Raw genomic sequence first — 26,214 nt, 5'->3', positions numbered from 1 at the left:
TAAACATCTCCGACATTCGTTTAGGTGATTAATATGTGTAATCAAAGTGAACGAACCGGCGTCCTGAAATGACCCGCATGAGCACATCTTATGAATGAATCACATGGGTCATGTGCATCATCAGCAAGCAAACGAGCAGAACAAGCATTCGCTGTGAAGATGATTAACTCTGATTAGCTCTCAGCTGCATTACGGGAGCGAGACAAAGGCGGAAAAGGTGAGACGTTGCTTTTCCACCGTTTAAAGGTTTTAACGTGGTACTGCTGCCATGGTGACGCTGAACAACAGAACACGTGCAGAGGAAAAAAAGCACATGAATTCTGATCTGAGCGTTCTGACTGAGGGTGCATGGCCATGATTTGGATACGTATCTGATCTAGAACCACATATGAAAGTGGCTGAGGTCAGATTTGAAAAAAATCAGATTTGTGTGTCCACACATCTCAGAGTCCAATTAGGCAAAACATCAGATTTTTCCCTTTGTGAAAACCTTTTGCCTTTGAAGAAACATCCTTTTTAAGAGTGTAGGCAAATGCTAGGCAAGAGAAAGAGCTAGACCAAGACTAAACATGATAATATTAAACACAGAAAATGGCTCAGGGGCCCTAAGCAACTGTTTACACTGTTATACTATCATACAGCTCCAAATGGCCCAGCCTGCACAAGACCTAGCGCAATTTCCCTGGAACTGTACTAGGTAACAAGATAACCTGACTTTACCAACTTTACCAACTTGCATTCACACCAAACTTTTTCCCCTTTAATTACTGTCAAGTTTCCTCAGAATAGTGCATGTGTGAAGGGGGATCAAGAGCACTGTGTTCCAGGGGCAAGCCATGGTCACCACATATGGCTGGTAGCAACCCATCTAGAACAGCTGAAGATACTCACCTAACAGCACTAGTCGGCCCCAAGAAAAGCCCAAGGCAACTTTTTGTTTCTGGACATGGATTATATTACTGGTTACTGTACAAAAATGGTTTAAAAACACCGTCTTGCGTTCATTTTGAAAGGTACCTTTGTGTCTATAAACTCTTTTGTCGCTTTGGCATGCTTATCAACTACAATAAGCAGAATACACACGGGAAACGCGGTTTTCCATGCTTTGTGTTCCGCTCCGAAGGCCAAGCATCTTCCGAAATGTATGTGTTAATGGCTTCTAAAGATTCTAAGAATGGCATCAATTTCAGTCCAGAAGAGTGCAGGAAAAATACCTTCAAACTCTGAGGCTGAAAAATACAACCCACAGGGAAGCATTATATTGAAAAATATCTATGGAGAAATAGGCCCATTAAATATGAAGCTGTCTGCAGGTGATCTAAATACATAATGTCATTGTTATGATATATATAAAGTATAAATAATACATACATGCAATATATATATATCAGCACTCTCATTGCAGCAAACAACTTCATATTTAATGAGTGCACCTTAAAATAAGTAGGCAGCAATGCAACTCAAGGAGTCAAGATTCTGGGCCTGATGCGATTGGGCACACAGTCCAAACATACAGTTTATAGGCTGTGTGCATGGAAAAAAAATGCAAAATGTAAAATGCATCTGCATTTGAGTGAAGTTTGGGTAAAAAATAGGTGGAGATATTACATGTGTGCTAGAATAACTCGTGTCAACTAGTCTCTGTGCTGATTTTTCACCACCTTTCAAAACCAGGTGTTGAGAGACGACAGCAGTAGGCACAGTGGCTAGACAGCGGCATCAGTCCTGAACATGTGGTGAAGCTCTCAGAACCACATGAGTACATGTATGAGAAGATGCAATGCAAAATATGCTAGAATTTTTTGGTGGGAAAAAATGTAATTTTCTAATTTTTTTCTAATTTTGCCTCACAGCGAGGAGGGCCTGGGTTCGATTCCCCGGCCGGGCAGCCAGGGTCCTCTCTGTGTGGAGTTTGCATGTTCTCCCCGTGTCTGTGTGGGGTTCCTCCGGGTTCTCCGGTTTCCTCCTACAGTCCAAAGGCATGCAGTCAGGCCAACTGGACATGCTAAATTGCCCCTGGGTGTGAGTGACTGTCTGTGTCTGTCTGTCTGCCCTGCGATGGACTGGCGACCTGTCCAGGGTGTATCCTGCCTTCCGCCTGATGACCGCTGGGATAGGCTCCAGCACCCCCCCCCGTGACCCTGAGGGAGAAGCGGCTTGGCTGGATGGATGGATGGAATTTTATTCTTTACACTCACTATTTTTTTCCTTTTTATCAAGCTTGTTGACTGCTCCATTATTTCTCTGCTTCTTTTAAACGCTGCTTCTCATAAGTAAAGTAAGCAGTTAGCAAGAGGAGGTAGTTTGCATGATAAGCTGCAGTCTTGGTAAACTAAATGTTAAATTCAGGCGCATTGCGGACACATCGCAGTCACAACAAGGGACATTTTGTCCTCCTCCTACACGCGTAGGCACACCTGTCCCTGCTGCACATTAAGCTGTTTTAGTTTATACCTTCCGAGGAGAGATTACTGCTATAACTGTCTGTGTGAAAAGCTAGTGGACCCATTGGATTATATACTCTACCCATTCCCTCTCTGTTACCCAAGAGCAATCGGTCCAAGTCACACAGATGGAGGAAAAGGACATTAAAATTGCCTGTAGATAAATCCATCCAATTAGCTCATTAGAAAATATGAATTAGGTGCATTTTTTAATAGTAGAGGCAAAAGTTCGCAAGACTGGCAACAATGGAGTGAGCTGGTTCATCAGTACAGTGCCCCCATGTCCAGTACAGGTTATGGGACCAGTGGCCAGAGGCAATAGTAGATGAAAGTATTGTGACTCTAAAGTAGCTCAGTTACAAATGAGTGGGTCAGCATCCATGGCAGATATACTAACCTAGTGGGTATCTAGCTACTGAGATTAGTTTACTAGATAACGTACAATACAAGAGCCCTCTTGATCAGCATGTTTAATAATTGTTTGTTTGTTTTTTTTTTGGCCATTTATCAAGATCTGACAATTTTGTGGCAGCCTTTGAACTATTATGTCATGCAATTGTAAGATATTGATGTTTTTGTGCTGTTTTTACAATGAACTGGAAAAAGAATAATGCTGGTCTTTTCTGTTGAAAGATTTTTTAAATGGCTTTTTCTGGTGTTTTCTTCTGCTCTTTGTCTGATTCTGCCAAAGTACCAGAGTTTGCAATAGATATATGCCAGCTACTCATTATCCAGCCTCTCACATAAAATGACTGCTTTCCCTCTTTAGTCCCAGCTAAAAATTTAAAAGGTAAAGCTTTTCTACATTTTTACAGTGCTTATAAAGGTTTATTACACATAGCTAGATTTTGCCTCCTACTTGTATTGTTGCAGTATCCTACTAAATATACAAAATGTATATTTTCTCTTCAGAGAGGAACATTAAAAATAGGATACTAATCAGCTGGCATTATAGCCAGTGGTGGACGAAGTATACAAATCATGTACTTGAGTTAACATAAAGATACCCAAGGTAAAATATTCCTCCAGTAAAAGTAGAAGTTCCTCCATTTAGACCTCCACTTGAGTAAAAGTACAAATGTATTTGCCTTCAAATGTACTTAAATGGACTAAAATATTGATTATAATTCTAATGTCCTATTATCATTTTTGTAACAAGACTTGAACTCTTTTTAGGTGAAAATACTCCTAAACTGGTAAACCAGTCTTTTAATAGAGTGTCATTAATTAGTCTGACACTATAGTCTACTAAAATTATCATAAGCACAAGAGTGGCTCTGAAATCACTTTTGCAAACAAGCAAAGTTTCAGTTTCAGATGACTTTGTAAATTAGTTACAAGCTGAATAAAAACTGGCTTTAAACTCAGGATCACAGATGAGCTCCTTTATTATGTTGATCTGTAGGCGTCTGTTCATAAACATAAACCAGCCCAAACTCATTTACTATAAAATGAAATGGTGTTTGTAGAAATTCAGAAAAAAGCCGCGTCAGTCTCGACTGCATATGTGGACATATTTCTATATTGAGCTCTATTTACACAAAGTTAGGTTAGTTCATCATTTATGTTGAACAGACTCTCCCAAAGTTTTACGCTGCTGCGCTGACGTTGAACCGCGTGCTGCACTGGGTCGGTATGACCAACAGGTCAAAACCAGCTCTGAACAAAGTGACCGCTGGGCCCTGATTGGTGCTCTGGCTTTGCGCTTCTTTCGTTTTGACATGTTACGTTTTTATACACACAGAAACCAAAAGGAACGACAGATTTCTCAAAATGTAGGAGGAAAAAGTCGGATATTAGACTCTGAAATGTAGTGGAGTGAAAGGAGAAAGTCGCCCAGAACGGAGAAACTTCAGTACAGATACAGAAAAAAAAAACTACTTAAGTAAAGAAACTAGTTACATTTACTGAGTTACTGTCTACCACTGAATATATACCAGATCATATATAAACAGATCGAACGTCTGAAAATTGTGACCAAAGCAGCATAACAGTACACCAGTTTCCATTCACGTAAACGTATGCACGTATTGGTCAATCACTAGCACTCGCTGGCTGCATCCTCGCCCTGAAGAGTTATAAATTGTAAAATAATACTGTAAATAATGCAAGACGAAGGAAAAATTCCAACTGAAGGTCGGGACACAGCTTGAGCTCAAATACAAATATTCACTGTTTTGTTATTTCATCATTATTGAGGTTCCTAAGGCCCATGATGTATGTCAACGAATGTCTTTGCTCTGAGTGGTCCAGCAAAAACAGGGAATTGTGTCAGGTTCTGGGCTCATAGTAGAGTTCATAGTAAGTAGCTAGCAAGGAAGGTAAAGTCACAGTAGTTTAAATCCCTGCATGAACAACGTGACAGATTTTTGGCTGCTTTGTGGCAAAAAAAAAAAAAAAAAAAAAAAAATTAACATAATTACCCTGTCACTCTTATTAAAAGAGACAGTGATGATGTTACACAAGAAAAACAAACCAAGTGACGAGTTTTTTCCCCCCGAATTAATTTAAGTTTAATTCACATTCATGCTGCCTTATTTAATCACTGAGCAGCTGGTCCTGAAATATTTTTGCATGGGCCTGGTGGAGTTGCAAGGTAATAAAGTGGCCAGTGGGTGTATACACGCGCGTGCGCGCACACAATTTTACGTCCGTTTTTATCTCCAGCCTCCCACTGTGCAACACTAACACACCACGTACACTATCCATGTAGCATGGCTGCATAGCCACATATCTCAGGACGCAGTCCTACTTCTTTTTGATCCTATGAGGATCTACAGGCTAAGCTTCCAGCTAGAGGAGAATGTTTCATCCACATATCAGTTCAAGTCCACACACACACACACACACACTTGCTCTTGGTGTGAGGAACCCAGTGGCATGTACAATGTTATTTATGGATCATTACACTAAAGCACTCGGCACTGCGCTCCACTCTTGAATAAACACCAGTTTGTGCTCCACTATTTACAGACCTTAACTCTAAATTGCTTCGACAGTACATGAAATGCAAATTACTTTGTTTGTTTATTTTTCCTAGCATTTCACACACTGTCCCCTGTTTTTGATCTGACGTTTGTAGTTTGAGCCAAGCTGAGCTGAAACCTCACTGAAATCCGTCTCGTTTCTCTTCCAATCGCACATCAGTTTCAGGAACATGCCGCCCCCTCGTCATCACCATTACATTTATATCGTTTTATATAGTAATTCTTCTTGATTGACCGTATTAGGTGCGTTCTAAAAGCTAAGCTGCAGTTGTGAAAGGCGGGTCCTTGGTCTGAAGGAGGCTCCTCGTTTATACCACAATGTGAAACAGAAATGCGCCACAGAGCGCCACAGGAGGTCATTCTTACCTGTGGCCATCAAACTCTATAACTCCTCCCTCAGTGGGTATTTCACAAAACTCAATACCAAACGGTTCATATGTGCAGTAATAACAATTGTGTGTGCAAAAACTCAGATGTCACTAACTTAATTTAAATAATTTAAATAATTGTAACTGCTTTATACCTGATGTTTCATATTACTATCACAATCACCGCCACCTTACTATATTCATAAGTACTTAAATCTGGTGTACATACTGTAAATTCTCTATATTGTCTTAAATTATTAGTAAAGTGTTTATTTTTACATAAATGGCTGCAACTGTAACAGCTGCAATTTCCCCCTGGGATCAATAAAGGATTCTGAATCTGAATGGTTTGCCAAGGCCGCTTTGTCACATCATTAATAAGTGAAATCTGACACAAAAAATAAAATTGAGTGATAGTAAACTGGCAAGCATTTATTTGTAATTAACCGCAGGCCATTCAGCAAGCTAAAAACGGCTTAGTAACGATTTACACCCCTGGGTTCAATTCACACTCTCTCAAACAGAAACACTGAAGAAAGAACATACTGTACATTTTACTGACCTTTTAAACAAGTCGGTCAACTTGCATAGCACCTATACTGTTAGTACTGGCAACTTAACAGTATAAATATAGGAATCCTAGGCTACAATTTGTGGGTGACTCAAGGATACTCTTATCCTTAAAAACGCTATTTTTTGGCTTCATCCTGAAGGTTTTGATGACAGCCCACCTGGACTACCCCCTAGCTTTTGGAGCACTGGGTGTAGGGTGGCATTTCATTACTTTTCATTTGAATCACTTTTGCAATGTTAGCCTTCACAGTTCTGATGCCACAGGAGGTGAAATGCGTTGATGAGTTTCAAGTCAATTTTGCCATTTTTACTGTGTGCGTTTCCTCTGCTCAAGAGCCCAACAGAGTTCTTTACACCACTCCAGCTCATGCTTGGCATTGTGCATAGAGATCCGAGGCTTGTGTGTGGCTAAGCCATGAAATCCAGTCAACAAAGCTCCGGACATACAGTTCTTGTGCTTACGTTGCTTCCAGAGGCAGTTTGGAACTCTTCGATTTTTCATTCGGCACGTTTTCTGTGAGCTCGCGTGGTATACTGCTTCAACGCCTCAGCTGGTGTTGCTCCTAGACGTTTCCACCACACAATGACAGCACTTGATAACACCAGGGCAGCTCCAGCAGGGCATACATTTGTTGGAAAGATGGCATCCTATGACAGCGCCAGGTTGAAAGTCAATAAGCTCTACAGTATGACCCATTCTACTGCCTCTGTAATTACAGTATTTTGTATATTTTGCAGACTGAACCTGCAGTGGTAATTTAACAGCACCTCCTGAATGTGTGTTAATAAACAGACTGTGTACTTTCATCCCAGCTCTGTGACTTTTCCTTCTCACTAGATGATTTAATCGCCCACATCCATGATCAAATCACAACAGCATCAGTTTACTCAGCTCTATTTACCTTGATCACCAAGTCAAATCGATGGTGCTGCTCGCGACTGACGGGCTGCAGCAGCCTCAGCTCAGCTGTGCTGCTGTTCAAGGAGAAGTACTCTGCATAGGATGATGGTTTGCCTGCAAAAGAGGAGAGAGATTAATAATTTTAGAAATTAAATGTTTTTCTTCTCAGATAGAATATTCAAAACACTCAATACAATATTATAGAATGTGCCCTGCCAATAAATAATAGAAATAAAAAAAAAGGGAATAAATAATAAGAATAATAATTTCAACATTATAATAACACTGGAAATAATGAGCCGTTCTGACTTTCCACCGTTTCAAAATGTACTCCATGCTACATTTATTTCAGCGCAGACATCACTCACTGCAGACAAGAGAAGGGCTAACGTGCCATCACACAAAAGCAAATGAAGATTATTTGAAGAACATTTCATACACTGCAGCAATTCAAAGCACACTACGCAGACAAGGATAGAAGGATAAGCAAAAAAAAAAAGTATAAAAGAATAAAAAGTAAATACAACCCCAATTCCAAAAAAGATGTGACGTTGTGTAAAATCCAATCAATCAATCAATCAATCAAATCAATCAACCTTTATTTTGACTCGGAAGTACATTGAGGGCAACCCTCATTTTCAATGTAGCCGAGCATTTACAAAAACAGGGATTGACATGACGAGGAAAATAATATCTATATTTAATCATTTTAAATCAAAAGAATTTTTAAAATAACAGGGAATAAAAGATAAAAACAGATAAAAATAGAACTTGAAATTATAAGATTATATAGTAAAGTTATATATAACTTTAAATGATAAGAGATTACTATGATAATAGAGAACTATTAAAAATAAAATGAGAGAAAATAAATAAATAAATAAATAAATAAATAAATAAATAAATAAATAAAGAGAAGAACTAAAACCAAAAATAAAAGTTACGAATAAATAAGATTAAGTAAAACAGATACAGGCTTTCTGAAGTAAAATGTAAATGCAAAGAAAAAAAAATTGAATGTAATGGTTTGAAAATCTCATAGTGATATATAGTATCACTTATATTAACCCATCCGTGAAGTGAAACACCACATACACACTAGTGTAGCACACACACTAGGGGGCAGTGAGCACACACTTGCCCGGAGCGGTGGGCAGCCCTATCCACGGCGCCCGGGGAGCAATTGGGGGTTAAGTGTCTTGCTCAAGGACACCTCAGTCATGGACTGTCGGCTCTGGGGATCAAACTGGCCACCTTCCGGTCACAGGGCCAGTTCCCTAACCTCCAGCCCACGACTGCCCCCTAGACCTAGACCTACATTCTGTTCACAATAGAACACTGAACATATATCAGATGTTGAAAGTGAGACATTTTTGCATTTGATGGAAAATACTAACTCAATTAGAACTTGATGGCAGCAACGCATCTCAAGAAAGTTGGGACAGGGCCGTGTCTGCCATTGTTTAGCATCCCCAAATGAGATTTGCAAGTCATTGCATTCTGATCACATTTTACACAGCGTCCCAAGGAATTAGGGTTTTATGACAATCTGCAGGTATTACAAAAGGTTTAGGAAACTGGAGAAACTGCTTTTCGATAATGAAAAATCGAAGGCCGCTGTGGTTCACACTCCGGTCGGACTTTTCTGCCAGCCGTTGCTTGAAACTTGTGGGCAATGCTGGATCAACACAACTGCCCCTCACCCACCCCCTTGAGCCTGCTGCTACATTGCCGGGTCTCATCTCAGAACTCCACGGGTGGGCCTGTATCACCCTCCTGCTGCACTGAGAGACCCGTCATGCTTATCTGAAAATCGCTGATTCCTCTCTGGAAAGGACCTGACCCACTAGCCTGGCCTGAATAGAGAGCCCAGAGACATGCGTGGTGCTGGTAACAGGCTCTGGTAAGCCAAGACCTCGGCCCTGTCTTCACTGTTCGCTAATGAAAATATAACTATCACTGACAACTCCTGCGCTTACCCTGTTAGTTCATGTTAAGTATAATTCATCAAACATTTAAAAGACATTTCATTAATCTTTGATCAAATAACAGTGACTTTTGGCCACCTTGAAAATGTCTTCTGACCTTTGATTATATTACTGTGCATCAGTGGGCGGGGATAATAATATTAACCTGAACCAACATTCACCTGTGATGTCAACATTAGCCTAACAAGCAGCAACACAGCTGTATTTGCCAATGTGCATGACGTTTTTCGAAGAAACACTCTCATCGTGAGGGCTGAGAGTGACCAAAGAGTTCTCTTATTCAGCTGACCGTGTCAAAACAACAGCGGTAAAGGGTTAAACTGGGTTAAGGGGTTCTTTTACTTTACAGTTTTGTCCTGTCATTTTTTAATATTCCCTTAAACTGGATGTGTCAAATGAAAGAACTAATGAAGTGCAGTTTCATGAAAGTTGTGTCTTTAATTTGACTACAAAACAAAATGAATCTATAGTCCCATTTCCAAACATCTTGGGTGTCTGTGCAGAACGCAAATAAAAACAGAAAACAATGATATACAAATCACATAAACCATGTTTAGAGAGACAACACATCAAATGTTGACATTTCATTGTTTTTTGAAACATGAAAAATATATAGTACTTTTGAATTTGATGACAACAACACGTTCCAAAAAAAATGGGACAGGGGCATGTTTACTACTCATCACCTCTTTGTTCAGGGCAGTCGTGGGCTGGAGGTCAGGGAACCAGCCTCGTGACCAGAAGGTCGCTGGTTCGACCCCCAAAGCCGACAGTCCATGACTGAGGTGTCCTTGAGCAAGACACCTAACCCCCAACTGCTCCCCAGGCGCTGCGGATTGGGCTGCCCACCGCTCCGGGCAAGTGTGCTTACTGCCCCCTAGTGTGTGTGTATTCACTAGAGTGTATGTGGTGTTTCACTTCGGAGTGAAATGTGGAGGTGAAATTTCTCCGTTGTGGGATTAATAAGGGTTCTTATTTGGGAACTAGAGACCAATTACTGTAGTTTTGAAAGAGGTCAGCACCAAAAATGACAACAATGCCCCAGCATCATAAATCATAAATATAAGATTTGATTGAATTAAATATTTTTTCAAAAAACATGCATGTAGGTAACTAATTATTTTAGCCTAGACTAACATTTGACGCAGTTTAGGCTTAGCAAGGATTACCAGTCTTGAAGGACTGTGTTTGAGATCCAAAGTACCAAGAATTATAACTATTTAGAGCTTGGGAGTTTTGGTCATTTTATTTTATAAGTTCTTTTAATCACTGGAGTAAACACACTGATGTCTGGGTATCTTCCTTGACAAGATCAACTTTGACTACAGTCAGCAGTTACCTGGGAAAATTCCAGCTATAATGTTTTATTTGTTGAACCCTGGACCCACAAGTAACTCCTCAGAGCCACCAACATGATAGTATGGGAACACAAAGATAGAAAAACTGAACAGAACTTACCAAACTATCAGTAGATTTCTTCTTTTCTGTTCTTGCTAAATGAAACGCAACACCTCATGTTCATAGGATTATCATTATTTAAAATGCACCCAGTAACTCTAATAGTAAGCAGGCCTCAGGAATTACTTTGCTAACTCTACAAACTTGTGTAGGGCATGTCTGAAGGCAGAATATTACCAGAAAGCGTTCCAAATGAACCTTACCTGTGTAAATAAGTGTATTCATGCCATCTTACTAAATAAAAACTTTTTTTTGTAGCTTAGCAACATGATTTGTACATAAAGATTTTGGGATGTACTGTATTTGTGGTAATTGTTTTGGTGGCTACTGACATCCAGCGTTTGATATCACGCATAGCCTAGCAGCTCCAATTTAGAAGAACCAAAGAAGCAAAACTTGGACACCGGACATGTCTTGGCTGATCGACTCAATTTGAAGGAACTGGAAGGTCATATAAATAAAATTTAACAAATTATTCCTTTATAGTAGCCAGCTTATTTCATGAATAGAAATGGACAATCTGATGGAGCGGCTCTTCAGGGATATTTAATGAAAATTGAGATTAACAGCCAACTCCATGGTAGCAATAAAGCCCCCAAAATAAACCAAAACACAATTTCCCAGATTGCTCGCCCCAATAGGCACACCTCATTCTGAAATCCTAACACCACCACAGCACAAACAGCCAGAAAATACCTACCGATAAGGATGGAGTAGATGATGCCTGGCCGATCAGAAGGAGGCTGGATGTTCCTGTCCTGATCCACAGCCTGGATTGGGGGCGTCACATTCACTGGGTTCACTCGGCTCTGTTGGAAGCCGGGGGGAAAAAAGAGGCTTGTTATGTTGTTTGTTGCTATTAAACGAGACTCACGGCACATTTCCGCCTTTTCTTCCTGATCCTGCCAAGATGAAAGGCTATAACAGGAAGTCACCAGTGATTAAAATCTTTTCTCTGTTCACTGCGAAGGTACTTCAGAACCTTTGATTCAAACAGCAGCTACAAGGGCATTACAGCATCACGCTGTCACATCTCCAAGGCTGTGAGGGCAGCACATGCACGGCTGTTGCAAAATTTCCAAGAAAAAAAAGAAAGAGAGACCATATATTGACTCCAAGCACGCAAATCTCTCCAGAAACAAAAGCACACAGACTTTTCTAAAAGTTTTAAGTATCACTTAACTTCTCACTGTTACCTTTCAATGAATTAAGAAAAGCAACGGTGAAGTAACATTAAACATTAAACACTGACTGATTAGCGCTTCATATTTTACAACACTCAGCTTCATGATCATCAAAGAGCCTTTTTGGTATGAAGAGCAGTTGTGTTTTTAGAATGACGGTTAAAAGTACATATTGAAACTCATTTAGGCCAAAAGTGATTTACACACCTAAAAGGTTTGAGTGCTCAGGAGTGCCGACATCCAAATAAGCAGATAAGATGTGTGGGCTTTATTATTATTCCCAAACTACTAGGTCACATATCATCAAAGCAAATGCTTTCCTCAGAATACACCTGCTCAGTCTTTAAGCATTTACCCCTTTCATAGTAGACATAATATGCGATTTCTACGCATTTTGGAGGTCCTTCTGTTTGGGGCAGGCGTGGGCTGGAGGTCAGGGAACCAGCCCTGTGACCGGAAGGTCGCCGGTTTGATCCCCAGTGCCGACAGTCCATGACTGAGGTGTCCTTGAGCAAGACACCTAACCCCCAACTGCTCCCCGAGCACCGTGGATAGGGCTGCCCACCGCTCTGGGCAAGTGTGCTCACTGCCCCCTAGTGTGTGTGTATTCAGTAGAGTGTATGTGGTGTTTCACTTCACGGATGGGTTAAATGAGGAGGTGGAATTTCCCCGTTTGTGGGATTAAAAAAGTTTAACTTAACTTTTTGCACCATGCTGTTTATTTTCTTCAACAATGATGGGGCATGTGACTTCCAAAACCAGAAGCAAATTGGGTTTTTATTGTGGTAGTTGTAGACTAATATATATATATATATACATACACACAAGTTCTCATCCCTCATTGCTCACTAGCAGCAACACATTTCATACAGTCCACAATGCATTTTTAATACTTAAACATTTCCATTTCCATTCTGCTGGTGGAGTGGCCGTTGGGGTGGCTGCAGAATGTGCTTAAAAGTCAAATGTCACACAAACTATCATCTGAGAGTTCACGGCTTTTGAGAGTTTGAAATGACCTGTTGTGCCTGATGAATGACGGATATGTTTTTTCCCACTTTTTTTTTTTCCAGAAACCAAAGTTGTTTATGTACATCATATCATAAACGCAGCTTTTTGTACAGGCAGGATGTCTGTACAGCACAACCTTTGTATTTGTAGGGTCCATTAGGGTAATTGTGTCATTTATTTGTGGCAGTAGTCCTCACTGTGGTATGCATGCAATAAATAAATAATTAAACTTTTTTTTTTTTTTTAAACAGGCAATAAATGAGTTTTTACAAAAAAAAAAAAAAAAAAAAAAGACTGGTATTAGTCTGAGGTCAGCACTGAAAATGACAATGCCCCAGCATCATAAATCATAAATGTTATGACTGAATTAAATAATTTTTCAAAAACATGTATGTAGGTAACAGTAATGATTTTAGCCTAGACTAACTTTTGACACAGTTTAGGCTTAGCTAGCAATAAGGGACTTGGGAAGAGGTATTTAAGCTACAGCCGGTGAAGCAAACTCTGGTTGGAACTAGGCTCTGCAGGAAGGTAGCGCTCCAGGACCAGATTTGGAGACTACTGGACTCCAGCCTGTAATTGTAGAACTATAAAGGGCACCTATAGAGTGAGGAAGCTTAATAAAATGGACAGGTACAAGGACATGCATGTAATGCAGTGGCCAGTCTGCGGGTCTATGAGAACCTACAACCATGTCTCTGTCACTTGAACCATGAACTTCAGATATTTGACTGCAACACCTGAGCCTAACCCCCCCCCTCGCTATGACTTACGAGCTCTGCAGGCGGCTCTTCTCTCTCTCACCTCTTCTGCATGGCTGTACAGAATCACAAACACCAAGTGTGGGTGCAATCTCAGCAGCCAGTAAATAAGCAGCTCATCTATAATTCAGACTGCCCTCGGAAAACCTAAAATGACACCCATTAAAAAGGGAAAGTGAGGGTAAACCAAAGGATAACTGGGATTGGAAGGAAAAAAAAACAGCTTTGAAGAAAGCTCCTCTGCAAATCAGCAACGAGGAGGCCCATGCTAATCCTCAATGCCAAGTGCAGCTCAGCTGCAGCCATGCCATATGCCTGTGTGCAAGGCAGGCATTAGGCACATTAGGCGCTGATGACCAAAGTCCCTGACAAGCTTAAATGGGAACTTAAGGCAGCGAGCAGTTGAAGACCACTGGGGCCATTGTGTAAACGGGGGAATTTAAAACGTCTGGTTATGCATGGAGTTGCTTTGTAAAGGTGAACAATAGCAGGATTGAACTGTATAAATGCACTATGATTGACACCGTAGGTCAGTGATGCACAGAATATGCTCTTAAAACAGAATTCTCAAGATTTTTCCAAATTGGCTGCAAGATGTAAACAAAGCCATTAAGAGTGATTTGATGTGAAACAGTACTTGCCGAGTCAGTCAAGTTCACGCTAATGGTGATCGGTATCAGATATCTGAAGAGTTAAGTGCCTCTAAAAGCTCCCTCACAGAAAGTTATTACACAGAAGGGTTATGAACATGCTGCCTGACGCCTGAAACAGTTTATATGATAGTTTGATATCCAATAAGCTGCCCTGCCTCTTGCTGAACTCTAATGCATCTGATCCAGACCAACAGACTACAGTTTGTAATGATGGTATGCAAGATGCATGATGGTATATATGATAGTTTTACAATGATCACCACCACTGTAAATAAATGTGAGTTGGTAAACTTCTCCACAATAAACCATTTCACACAGTAAAAAAAACTTTGTTTCTGTTAATCCAGCATCTTGACTGCTGGGTCAGACTCTCAGGGACAGTTTTCGAACGGTTTAAATCATATTTAAGTAATAGGCAGTTCATGGTTTCACTTGGAAGTCAGTTATCAAAAAGATTTCCCATTTCTTGTGGAGTCCCTCAAGGTTCAGTCTTAGGGCCTTTGCTTTTCACTTTGTACATGCTTCCTCTAGATGCTGTCATTAGGAAGCGCAGTATAAATTTTCACAGCCACGTTAATGACATACATTTCTGCTCCTTCTGAAGATCAAGACTCATTTGACAGACTAAGCAGCTGTGTCAGATATTTCTCAGTGGATGTCGCAAAACTTTCTACAATTAAAATCATGACAAAACTGAAATATTGATCGTTGGTACAGAAACTCAGAGGAAAAGATTTATGAGAAATCATGAAGAGCTGTAGCTTCATATACCAAAGCTGAAGTGTGAGGTGTGAAGTGAAACCTGGGTGTGATCTTGGACTCTTTTTTTTGCTTTTTATAATTTCAGAAATATAAATAAAGTTCGGCCTTTTCTATCTGGGAGCGACGCAGAGAAACTTGTTCATGCATTTGTTGCAAGCAGACTTGACTACTGTAATGCTCTTTTTACTGGACTTCCTAAGAAAATACCTCCTTTACAACTCGTACAAAACGCAGCAGCACGCATTCCTAACAAAAACTAAAAAAGTGAGATCACATCGCTCCCATTTGAAAAGAACTGCACTGGCTGCCTGCATCATTCAGGGTAGATTTTAAGGTTCTACCACTGGCCTTTAAAGCTCGAAATAACCTAGCACCTGCTTACATCACAGAGCGTTTGCCTGTTGTTCCGGCACCTAATCTAAGATCTGCAGATACTGGCCTTCTGTATTCAGAGGGTATTTGTAGAAGACAGGGAGAGGCCTCTTGCAGTTACTTTGATTCTCAATTCCACCTTTTATTAGACAGTCAAGCTCAGTGCTGTGAGCACTTAAAGTGATTAAGAAGCATCCAATCCAAAAACGTCTCTCTTTAAGTTAGCATTTAACTAAAACTCTACGTCTTGTGGTGTTTATCTTCTAATTTGATCTTTCATTTTCTTCTGATTCTAAATTAATACTAATGATTAATTTCTTAATATAATTTCTTGTATAATTATGTTTTATCACCTGTCTGTAAAGCACTTTGAGCTGCCACTGGCATGAAAAGTGCTATATAAGTAAACATTATTATTATTATTATTATTATTATTATTAACCACTCTGCTTACTTACTGACTGAACTAAGAAGCTTTAAAACATTTATAGAACTAGAAATAGCAAATATTAACAAACAATTCAGCCAAAGCGCTAATTGTTTATGTTTAATAGAATCATCAATGAAAAAGTTCATATAACGAACAACTACCAGTAGTGAAAACACGGCATTCACTTTCAAGTCCATGAAGGTAGAAGCTATTTAACTACGTCTGAGTTTTGGTACATAAAGCCACCACATATCGCCATCAATAACCAAAGGATCTAATTGTATATTGAAAGAAAAAGGTAGAAAATGAAGAAAATCAGTTGAACTTGTATAAACTTTAAATTAGTGTTTACCACCCCTCTCCCTAGGGATTTCCAGCACAATTAGTTTCAACCTGCATCTAATAGATTTCTTTAACTGTGAAAACACATTTTGCATTTTGCTATGGGGTTGTGATGGTTTGACAACAAAAACAAAAAAAATCTGAATTGCAGACTTGAATGTCATACAGTACAGAAACCGTACGCAACTCATAGGTTGTAAATATGAAAAAAAAGCACCAGTCAAAAGTCAAAAACACCTCATTTAATGTTTTTATTTATTTATTTTTATTATTTTCTACACTGTAGGTTAATACTGAAGACATTAAAACTATAAAGGAACATACTTTACACTTTAGATTCTTTAAAGTAGCCACCTTTTGCTTTGACAACAGCTTGACACACACTTGGCATTCCCTCATTAGCTTTATGAGGCAGTCCCTTAGGATGGATTTCCAAAGTCTTGAACAAGTTCCCAGAGGTGCTGAACACTTGGCTGCTTTTCCTTCACTCTGCGGTTCAGCTCGCCCCAAAGCATCTCAACTGGGTTTAGATTGGGTGCTTGTGGAGGCCAGGTCATCTGAAACCGCTCTCCATCACTCTCCTTCCCGGTCATATAGCCCTTACCTAGCCTCGCGTTGTGTCTGTGGTCATTGTCCTGTTGAAAGACAAATGATGGCCCCACTAACTGCAAAGCAGATGGGATGGCATGTCTCTGAAGAATGGTGTGGTAGGCATGCTGGGTAAGTGTGCCTTGAAATTTGAATAAATCACCAACAGTGTCAACAACAAAGCACCCTACCCCATTACACCTCCTCCTCCTCCTCCATAAAAACCATCCGCTCACTTTTCTGCGTTTCACAAAGACGTGGCAGGTGGAACCAAAAATCTCAATTTTCGACCAAAGTACAGATTCATGTCTAATGTCCTTTCTTTGTGTTTCTGGGCCTCAGCAAGTCTCCTCATCTTCTTGTCCTTCCTCGGTAGTGGCTTCTTTGCAGAAATTCGACCATAAAGGCTTGCTTCACGCGGTCTCCTCCGAGCAGTTGATGTTGAGATGTGTCTGCTTCTTGAACTCTGTGAAGCGTTTATGCGCACTTCAATCTGAAGTGCCATTAAATTGTGGTTTCTGAGGCTGGTGACTCTAATAACCTCAGCAGCCGAGGTAACTATTGGTCTTCCTTTCCTTTCTCCTCAGTTTCACTGTAGCATTAGATGGTTTTCGTGACTGCATTTGAGGTTGCATTTAAAGTTTCTTGCAATTGTCCAGATTCACTGACCTTCGTGCCTTAAAGTAATGATGGACTGCTGTTCCTTTTTACGTAGTTGAGTGGTTCTTGTCATAATGTCTATGTACCATCTCTGAATGAAAACCACTCCAGGTGACTACCTCATGAAGCTGACTGACAGAAGCTGTGATCAAAGCAAAGGGTGGCTACTTTAAAGAATCTAAAGTATGAAACATTTTAGTTTCCATTTTTTTGTTTACTACATGATTCCATATGTGTTGCTTCATAGTTTTTCGCATGTGTCATCAAATATTAATCTACAATCTGGAAAATAATACGCACAGCATTCTTTATTTCTGGAATTTTTTGACCATCAACTGAGGCATTTTCTTTTTTGGGTCAGGTAGTAGACCCTTGGACTCCTGATAGCACATTGTGCATGTAAGGACAGCACTGCAATCCTACTGCTTAGGTGCTTAGACGAATAAAACACCAACACAGCTGTACAAAACATCAGATAAAGCACCAGATCACAATGTGACAGTGTAGTGGTAGCCATTAAATGTTGTAGTATGCTTTATTACTGAATTTCAGTACAAATTAGTTACATCAGCCCATAAACTGCTGTTCTGATTCAATTATATCACCTTGACAGATGTTAAATTTTCACATTAACAAAATTAACAAAACATCTAAACAGGGTTGGTCAAAAAGCCAGTAATAACACTTCAATACCAATTCTTAAGGTTCAAAATAAAAGCTCTAAGATCCCAGTAAGCATCATACTACGTGATTCCCAATAGCTTTGCTTCGTTATTTGCCACAGTACTACTATTTGGTGTTCCTCTAAACAATGCTTTCAAATAATATCCGTGGGAGCTTCCCTTGACTTCATCTGCTCAAACATGAGAAATCTGATCACACAGTGATGCATCCAGTGAGAGAAATGAGAGAATAATACTTGGAAGCCTGCAGCTCTGCTTGCTGCATCTCCAAGCACAACAGGTAGCAGCTGCAGCAGCTGATCTCAGACCAGCCTGGTTGAAATTTATCTCTCCAAGGTGCTGCGTAATCCCCAACCCCTGCAATTACAAAGCCTGCTGTAAATCACACATCCGGCCGTGTCCTCCAGCGCCAGATTGGCCATGATATCCTCTCAATCACTCATTATCTACAAAAAACACCAGGCCGGTACAGTCAGCAAGCAGTGAGATATACTGCTCAAAACTGCCCGGCGGCATTGCCCATGCAATTAGTTACAGCTTCAATGCAACTAGTTTAGAACCGGCCTGTGTTTGTCTTGGGATAAAATGTTACGTCTGCATGAAGACAAGTGACTTTGCTTTTCCGTCTCCATTGCTGTAGAGTAATGCTTGCTGATTCGGACTGGTGCGAGGAATGAACACAATCAAAGTAATGAGACAAAACAAGCATCGCTGACTGGGGGTTTACCGTAATCTATTTCCCAACAACCAATAAATCCTCATTTGAAAATCACTCAAATTAATCTCTGCCCACTTTGTTCCCTCGACAGTAACTGCCCCTGACAGCAAAGCTGGGTAATAATGCCTAAGCTGTAAACGTATGTTTGACTTAAGCAGCTGAGAGATGACACTTTTGCAGCTCCACTTTCGCCTCATTTAAACCTCTGCAACAGCAGAAACGCACGCATTGAGATGCTAGATTGGTTCAGCTGAATGAGGAAGAGCTCCATTCTGCACTTTTGCACATTAACTGGCAAAGACGGCATCTCAGAAGGGCTGATGCAATGACAGCCACTCTGCTTCCTCTCCTTGGCTAAAGAGACTTCTCTACCAATATGACCTCAAGCACAAGTTCCTTTACTAATGCCTCATGTTTCTTGTCAAACACAGAGAAAGACCCTTTCTAGACCCAGCTTACATTTTTTCACCTTTAACATTCAGGTTAAAAAAACTGGAGATTTTTTTATTTTTTTTTATTTTGCATGATTCAAATGTTATAGAATGTGTTAAATTGACAGTTCTTGTTAAAGGAAGTAAACTGAGAGGGTCAGGTTTTGAGTAAGGCAACTGCTCAGAGAGCACAGCACATTTTATTTATGTGCAAACAACTGATGCATTTAAAATATGTAAATTCTTTCCAGTGTATAATTTTATGCAATAAAAACAGTCTGTGGAAGGTGGCTGAGCCCCAGACATCAAGAGTCGCAAGAGGAGGTGTGAGGCTGGCGCCCAAGCCCAGAGCGATGCCGAGAGCCTCAAGGCTCTCAAGGCAACATCAGGCCAGCGCCTGAGCCCCGAGAGCCGCCTACTGAGCCCCGCCTCCTGTTCTGCAGCGGGGCCGCTGCACTACATCTGACGTTCGACCCTGGTGGCTATGCTGCTGCTTTAAAAGGAGCGGAGAGTGAAGGGAAAGAAAGAGGCGGTCACCAGAGCAGGAGTGGATGGACTTAAGAGCTGAAAAGTGCTGGGAAAAACATCACAAAGTAAAACGCCAGAAAGAGGTGCGGCTTTGGTTTATTTATGCTGACTGTTTGCCTAAGAACTAAAAGTAAAATGCTTGCTGAGACGGTCACTTCTGCCTCCTGCATCCTTCCTCCTCCCAGGGTAGCATGGCACGCTACACAGTACTAATGTTTCACTTTTCCAGGATTGGAATTGGTTTCCATGGGTTGGTTCTGTACATAACTGTCTCCTAGTGTCTGTGGGGGGTCTATAACAGGGTCTATATTCACTGCTGATCTAGAATCAGTATGTATCACAATAGTCATCATAAATACAGAGGAATCTGATCCAAGATCAGTTCTGTTGTGTATACCAGTCCTGATGTGGTCTGAGATCTGTAGCAGTAAAGTTTTCTTCATTTTTTTAGCTCACAGTATTACGGTAAGTAAGTCTTGTGGCCAAAACCACACTGGCAAGTCTCTGAGGCTTTTGAAGACCTGGATGCAGATGTTCTATTGTTTGTAAGCAACATCAGCTTTGTAGCTCTAGTTTACCAACACTTGAGCCGAGTGAAAAATCGTGTGACGTTTTTTTTTTCCCGTAATAATTTTGCCTTTAAGATCCTGTAACCTGCTGAACAGATGACCTTATTCAAATCTAAACCTTGAAACCAGTCTGTCAGCTGTAGAGTTTGCAATTGCTCATTAGGTATAACTCTAGGTGGCCAATCATTTACATCAATAGTTCAAACTTCTGGACTGGAAACTAGATTAAAAGTCTGGATTTGAAGACCTCTGGTCTAGACTGTGCATATTACTTGCTGCGTTATAACGAGTCGTATCCATAAAGGAACACAAAGGGCTGTAGGTTTCGTCCGATTCAAGCAAAAGAACACTTAATTCCACTTGTCTAAGCACTGACCTCATGCGTCCCGAGACTCTCGTTGCCATCTGGCGTTCAGTTTTCAAACAACTGATTAGATCTATGAGGTGAGCTCCTGTTTGGTTGGGATGAAAACCTGCCATAGCCTCCCTTTGCAGATATGACTGGTTACCCTTGGTCATAATACATGAGCATTTACCAACTGGTCTTTGTCCCTTAGAATAACCAGGCTGTATTTCTTGTGCTTTAAGACGGATATATGTACCATCATTTAATCTTTCTTCCCAATCCTCTCCTCTATATTTAAATGTGTTCACGGTTGTGCGATAGCCTCTACAATTAATTTAAAACTTTGCAGTTTACTTTCCATATACAGACGGTATGGACTGGGTGGTGAACAAAATGTTTAGATCATTTTAGATCATTAAACCCTTTTGTTTCAAAAAGGTGAGGAAAATTCAGTTTTGGACCTTTTAAATCAAATCGATAAAACATGAAGAGGGAGATGGTTGGTTGAGTAAGGAAGGGCTTAGAGAGACTCCTGCTGGGTGGAGAGGGTAAGAAGGGCAAGCCACGGGCACGTTGCTCTCTGGCAGTTCCCCATCTGCGCTGGAGTGTGTGCAGGGGAAAGGAAATGCTGCCAGGAGTAAAGCGGAGAGGTTTTTCGTGTTTACAGTGCAGAATTGAAGCACAAGTAGAGAAACACCCCACCGGCTCCTAGCAGACCAAACAGAGCTATTGGAAAGTCAACAAGGAGCCTTGCGACTCACTTTAACACCTAGACAAGCGCACGCACATACAGATAAACTCGCAAATCCGAGTGCTCCGTCGGAAATGGAGCGGCTACGCAGTCTCGTTGCCATGGCTCAGAGGTGAAAAACGGACAAACAAAGTAGAGGCTCATCAGCGCTGCTGTCCCCGTTTCACCGCCCGCCCTCCAGCGTCTCATCTGCCCCAGACCACCTCCGGCCCGCTTATCACAGAGACACCATTCACCTACACAATGAAGCTGCTATTTCCTAATGCAAATCATCAGCCCCCACAAGTCTGGCCTGTCTAACTCCGTCATGAGCTTCATTCTAACAATTCTTAAAAATGTACCATGTAAATTTACTTTTCGTTCAGCTGTGCTTATTACAGACTTTATTATTACCTATTGTGTACTCTGCCTGTCAAAACTGTGGACATACCTGATTGAATGTATTTTTTTTAAACAATCTTCAAGACAGAAATTTGTTACGACGTGAAGTTTATTTATTTTCAGAACAATTTGGAATGTAAATTTGCATTAAAGGGCCCATATCTTGGAAAAACACATTTCCTCACTTTTTTGATGTAATATGTAAAGATTGTGACATGTCAGAACGTACCAGTCACTCACTGCACCATTCCCACATGAAAACCAGGTTTCAGCAACAGTCAGTTTTGAATTCCCAGTTGTTATGATGTCATGGATATCATATGGGCATATATATCTATGGGTGTCATATCTGCCAATTCAGCCTCCAGTAGTCGAATGGAGGAGGAGCCTCAGTTACTTATCCAACATCAGAACTTGATCTGTCTTGCCCATAATAAAACATATTCAAATGTATTCCTCTATACATTGTGTTCTTCTAGACATTATAAAAATATAACCCCGGATTGCTCAAATATTTGAAGATTAAGACTCTTTAGGAACAAAGAATTTCACTAAAAGTCAATTTAGTTTGATTATTTTAGTGCAATTCAGAATTTTCTTTTAAAACACACTAATGTATTCAGTATATGATAATGGATTACATGATTATAACTGATTATACTGTGATCATTTTAATTGATATTACGATAATTGTGAGAAAATTCTAAAATCGGTCCATCTTTCGTACATAACTGTCACCTTCGGATCAATGCAGTTTTAGATGCCTACTTTACTGAAGGTGCCTAAAGCAGACAATTGTCTAATCGAAGCCGTTATATAAGGGATATACCTGCCATTCGACGCGTGAGCCTACCACCTGCACGCCATCGAGCTGTGAGGTGAGAGCGAGTAAGCCTATTGGGCTCAATGCAGCCTCTGTAGTTTCAATGATCATCCATACTGCAGATGGGGAGAGTGCTTCAAATAGCCTCCATAGCTCAGCATGAATGGGCAGACGGTCACAGGCAGCCGATACCCTCCCCCACTTCCAATTACTCCCACACCGAAATCTCCACACTCAAAGCATCCAGATATATCTGACTCCCGAAGAGGTGCTACTGGCGTGGTGGGGGTGGTGGACGGGTGGGGAGGTGGGTTGCAGAAGCAGCAGGAGGTCTCTGCTTCAACCTCACTCAAGTTGACCTTTCTTGTTATTATAGTGGCGGAGAGGCACTCGGCCTTATGCTATAGGGAGAATAAAATCCTGGTCAGAGAGGGTCAGTTAGCGCTGATGAAAACATCTTCACTTTCCCTCCAGCCCTCTGCTCATGTCTCTCCATTCCTCCAAATGGTGGGACAAGACATTGTTTTTCAAAAGTGAGTCTATATCGCACATAAGATGAGAGAGAGAGAGAGAAAGAGACGGGGGGAAGACAGAGGGCAGGGGGAGGACTTAACGACTCTTCAGACATCCTGCTGCCCTGTTTTTCCTTTTACCCACCAGCAGGGCCTCCGTTTCAAAAAAGGTGCCATTTTTATCTCCTGGCAACAGATGAAATAATGAAATATGTTACATCTAAACTGGGCCAGGGAGGAATAGCTGATGTACTGTAGAGAGCACATTGTAGGTGGTGGCACAGTAGAAGGAAAGAAAGAAAGAAAGAAAGAAAGAAAGAAAGAAAGAAAGAAAGAAAGAAAGAAAGAAAGAAAGAAAGAAAGAAAGAAAGAAAGAAAGAAAGAGAGAGAGAAAGAAAGAAAGAAGAAAGAAAGAAAAAGAAAGGAGAGAGAGAGAGAGAGAGAGAGAGAGAGAGAGAGAGAGAGAGAGAGAGAGAGAGAGAGAAAAAGAAGAGAAGAAAGAAAGAATTAAAGGAGAGAGAGAGAAAAAAAGAAAGAAAGAAAGAAAGAAAGAAGAGAAAAAGAAAGAAAGAAGAGAAAAAGAAAGAAAGAAGAGAAAAAGAAAGAAAGAAGAGAGAGAGAGAGAGAGAAAAAAGAAAGAAAGAAGAGAAGAAAAGAATGAAGAGAGAGAGAGAGAGAGAGAGAAAGAAAGAAGAAAGAAAGAAAAAGAAAGGAGAGAGAGAGAGAGAGAGAGAGAGAGAGAGAGAGAGAGAGAGAGAGAGAGAGAGAGAGAGAGAGAGAGAAAAAGAAGAGAAGAAAGAAAGAATTAAAGGAGAGAGAGAGAAAAAAAGAAAGAAAGAAAGAAAGAAAGAAGAGAAAAAGAAAGAAAGAAGAGAAAAAGAAAGAAAGAAGAGAAAAAGAAAGAAAGAAGAGAGAGAGAGAGAGAAAAAAGAAAGAAAGAAGAGAAGAAAAGAATGAAGAGAGAGAGAGAGAGAGAGAGAGAGAGAGAGAGAGAGAGAGAGAGAGAGAGAGAGAGAGAGAGAGAAAAAGAAAGAGAGAAAGACAGGAGAGAGAGAAAAAGAAAGAAAGAAAGAAAGAAAGGAGAGAGAGAAAAAGAAAGAGAAAGACAGACAGGAGAGAGAGAAAAAGAAAGAAAGAAAGAAACCTAAGACAGTGAATAAGAGAAGTGAAGACAACAGTGACGAAGATAAAGAGAAAGTACTGGATCTTAGTGTCCATGTGTGGTGGGCAACCCAGTGAAAACTGTGGTCAAAAAGCTGCTCTCTGCTCTTTAACACTTGACCAGAGATGATGGTGACCACGCTCAGAATACATAATCACCCAGGATCCTCTCCCAGGACCTGGACAATCTGCCCTCAGACATGCTCACTGGCCAAAAGACTAACAGCTCTAATCATTCAAGTAAACCTTGTTTAAGAGCCTTCTTTCCCGCTGTTGACGTTCACTTCAATCTGAGTGAATCCGGCAAAAGAAAAGCTCTAATGCACTCACACCGCCACAATAAAAGGCTTTAACTGAGCCACTAAAGTTAGAAAACTGGCAGAGAGAAATTAAACCGTCCTCGAGTCACAGCGCTGCTTCCCCGAAGACGCGGCAAAGAACTGTTACGAGTTTTTTTTTTCTTTTTTCTCAAAAGCTTTTAAAATGAGCAACGTACAGAACGGAGTAAACAAGGCTTAACTATAGTACAGTTCACTGGTGGTACATGGATGGGAGCCCACTGCGATGTTTCATTTGCTTCCAGATTGAAATGAATGTGTCAGATCAAAATATCACTCAAGTTTAGATTCTGGTGCACTTAGTGTTCATGTACTACTGCTTGATGACTTTATCCTCACCTTAAAACGTGAGATACTTAAATAATTCTGCACAAGATCATACAACCCACATCAGACAGAGCCCAGTTTCTTTCATTATTTATAAGTTAGCGCCTACATTTGGGGATGAGCATGAGGGCAGTGGCATCACTTTAATTAACAGCCACCTGCTGTTTGTCGTGGGCAACACTTGCTTTGCATACTCGCGTTTCAATAAATGATCAGTCAGTCAGTTGGTTAGTAACTCAGTAAAAGACTCTTGTAAGTTGGCCTGTTTGGTGATCAAGCCATTCTCTAAAGGCTGTTCATCAAGTTTCCAATCGGCGGCTCGGCTCGTCTTCAATCTCCCCAAGTTCAGCCACGTCACCCCGCTGCTGCGTTCCCTTCACTGGCTCCCTGTAGCTGCAGGCATCAGATTTAAAACCCTAACGCTGGCCTACAAAGCCAGAAATGGACCAGCCCCTACCGACTTGATGGCAATGGTGAAATCTCAAACTGGACCACGAGCTTCGAGTACAGCTCGGCTTGACCCGCCATCCTTCAAGGCACTTGGAAGACAAGTGTCGTACTGGAGCCCAGGCAGTGGAAAGACCTCCTGGCTGTCTGAACAGCAGAGTCTCTCACTGTCTTCAAACGCAGACTGAAGAATTAAGTACTGATTGTAGTGTATTGTACTGAGTTCTGTGTTCAACTCTGACTGGGTTTCTAGCAGTATCTGAGCTCAGGACTGTCCATCCATCCATTTTCTAAGCCGCTTCTCCGTCAGGGTCGTGGGGGGTGCTGGAGCCTATCCCAGCGGTCATCGGGCGGAAGGCAGGAAACACCCTGGACAGGTCGCCAGTCCATCGCAGGGCAGACAGACAGACACAGACAGTCACTCACACCCAGGGGCAATGTAACATGTCCAATCGACCTGACTGCATGTCTTTGGACTGTGGGAGGAAACCGGAGAACCCGGAGACACACAGACACGGGGAGAACATGCAAACTCCACACAGACTCCACACCCGGCCGGGGAATCGAACCCAGACCCAGGCCCACAGACTCCACACAAACTCCACACCCGGCCGGGGAATCGAACCCAGGCCCTCCTCGCTGTGAGGCGACAGCGCTACCCACCACACCACCTGTGTTCTGTGTTCAGCTCTGCTCCTTCTCTGTCTGTATCTACAG

At 41.1% G+C, this 26,214-nt stretch overlaps 1 protein-coding gene across 5 annotated transcripts in view; it reads right to left on the bottom strand.

The window, feature by feature from the left end:
* The window catches only part of pcdh15b (protocadherin-related 15b), a 323,144-nt gene that overhangs the window by 203,663 nt on the left and 93,267 nt on the right, over positions 1-26,214 (bottom strand). For all 5 annotated transcript variants that reach the window (XM_037544214.1, XM_037544216.1, XM_037544217.1 and 2 more), the window contains exons 10-11: positions 11,420-11,528; positions 7,275-7,387 (exon numbers count right to left, since the gene is read on the bottom strand). In XM_037544214.1, coding sequence (XP_037400111.1) covers positions 7,275-7,387; positions 11,420-11,528 — 222 coding nt within the window. The remainder of the gene's footprint in view (positions 1-7,274; positions 7,388-11,419; positions 11,529-26,214) is intronic.

Source organism: Pygocentrus nattereri, chromosome 13, assembly GCF_015220715.1.
Source record: "Pygocentrus nattereri isolate fPygNat1 chromosome 13, fPygNat1.pri, whole genome shotgun sequence".
Classification (NCBI taxonomy): Eukaryota; Metazoa; Chordata; class Actinopteri; order Characiformes; family Serrasalmidae; genus Pygocentrus; species Pygocentrus nattereri.
The sequence above is the reverse complement of the archived record's forward strand: the minus strand, read 5'-3'. Positions and strand labels throughout refer to the sequence as shown.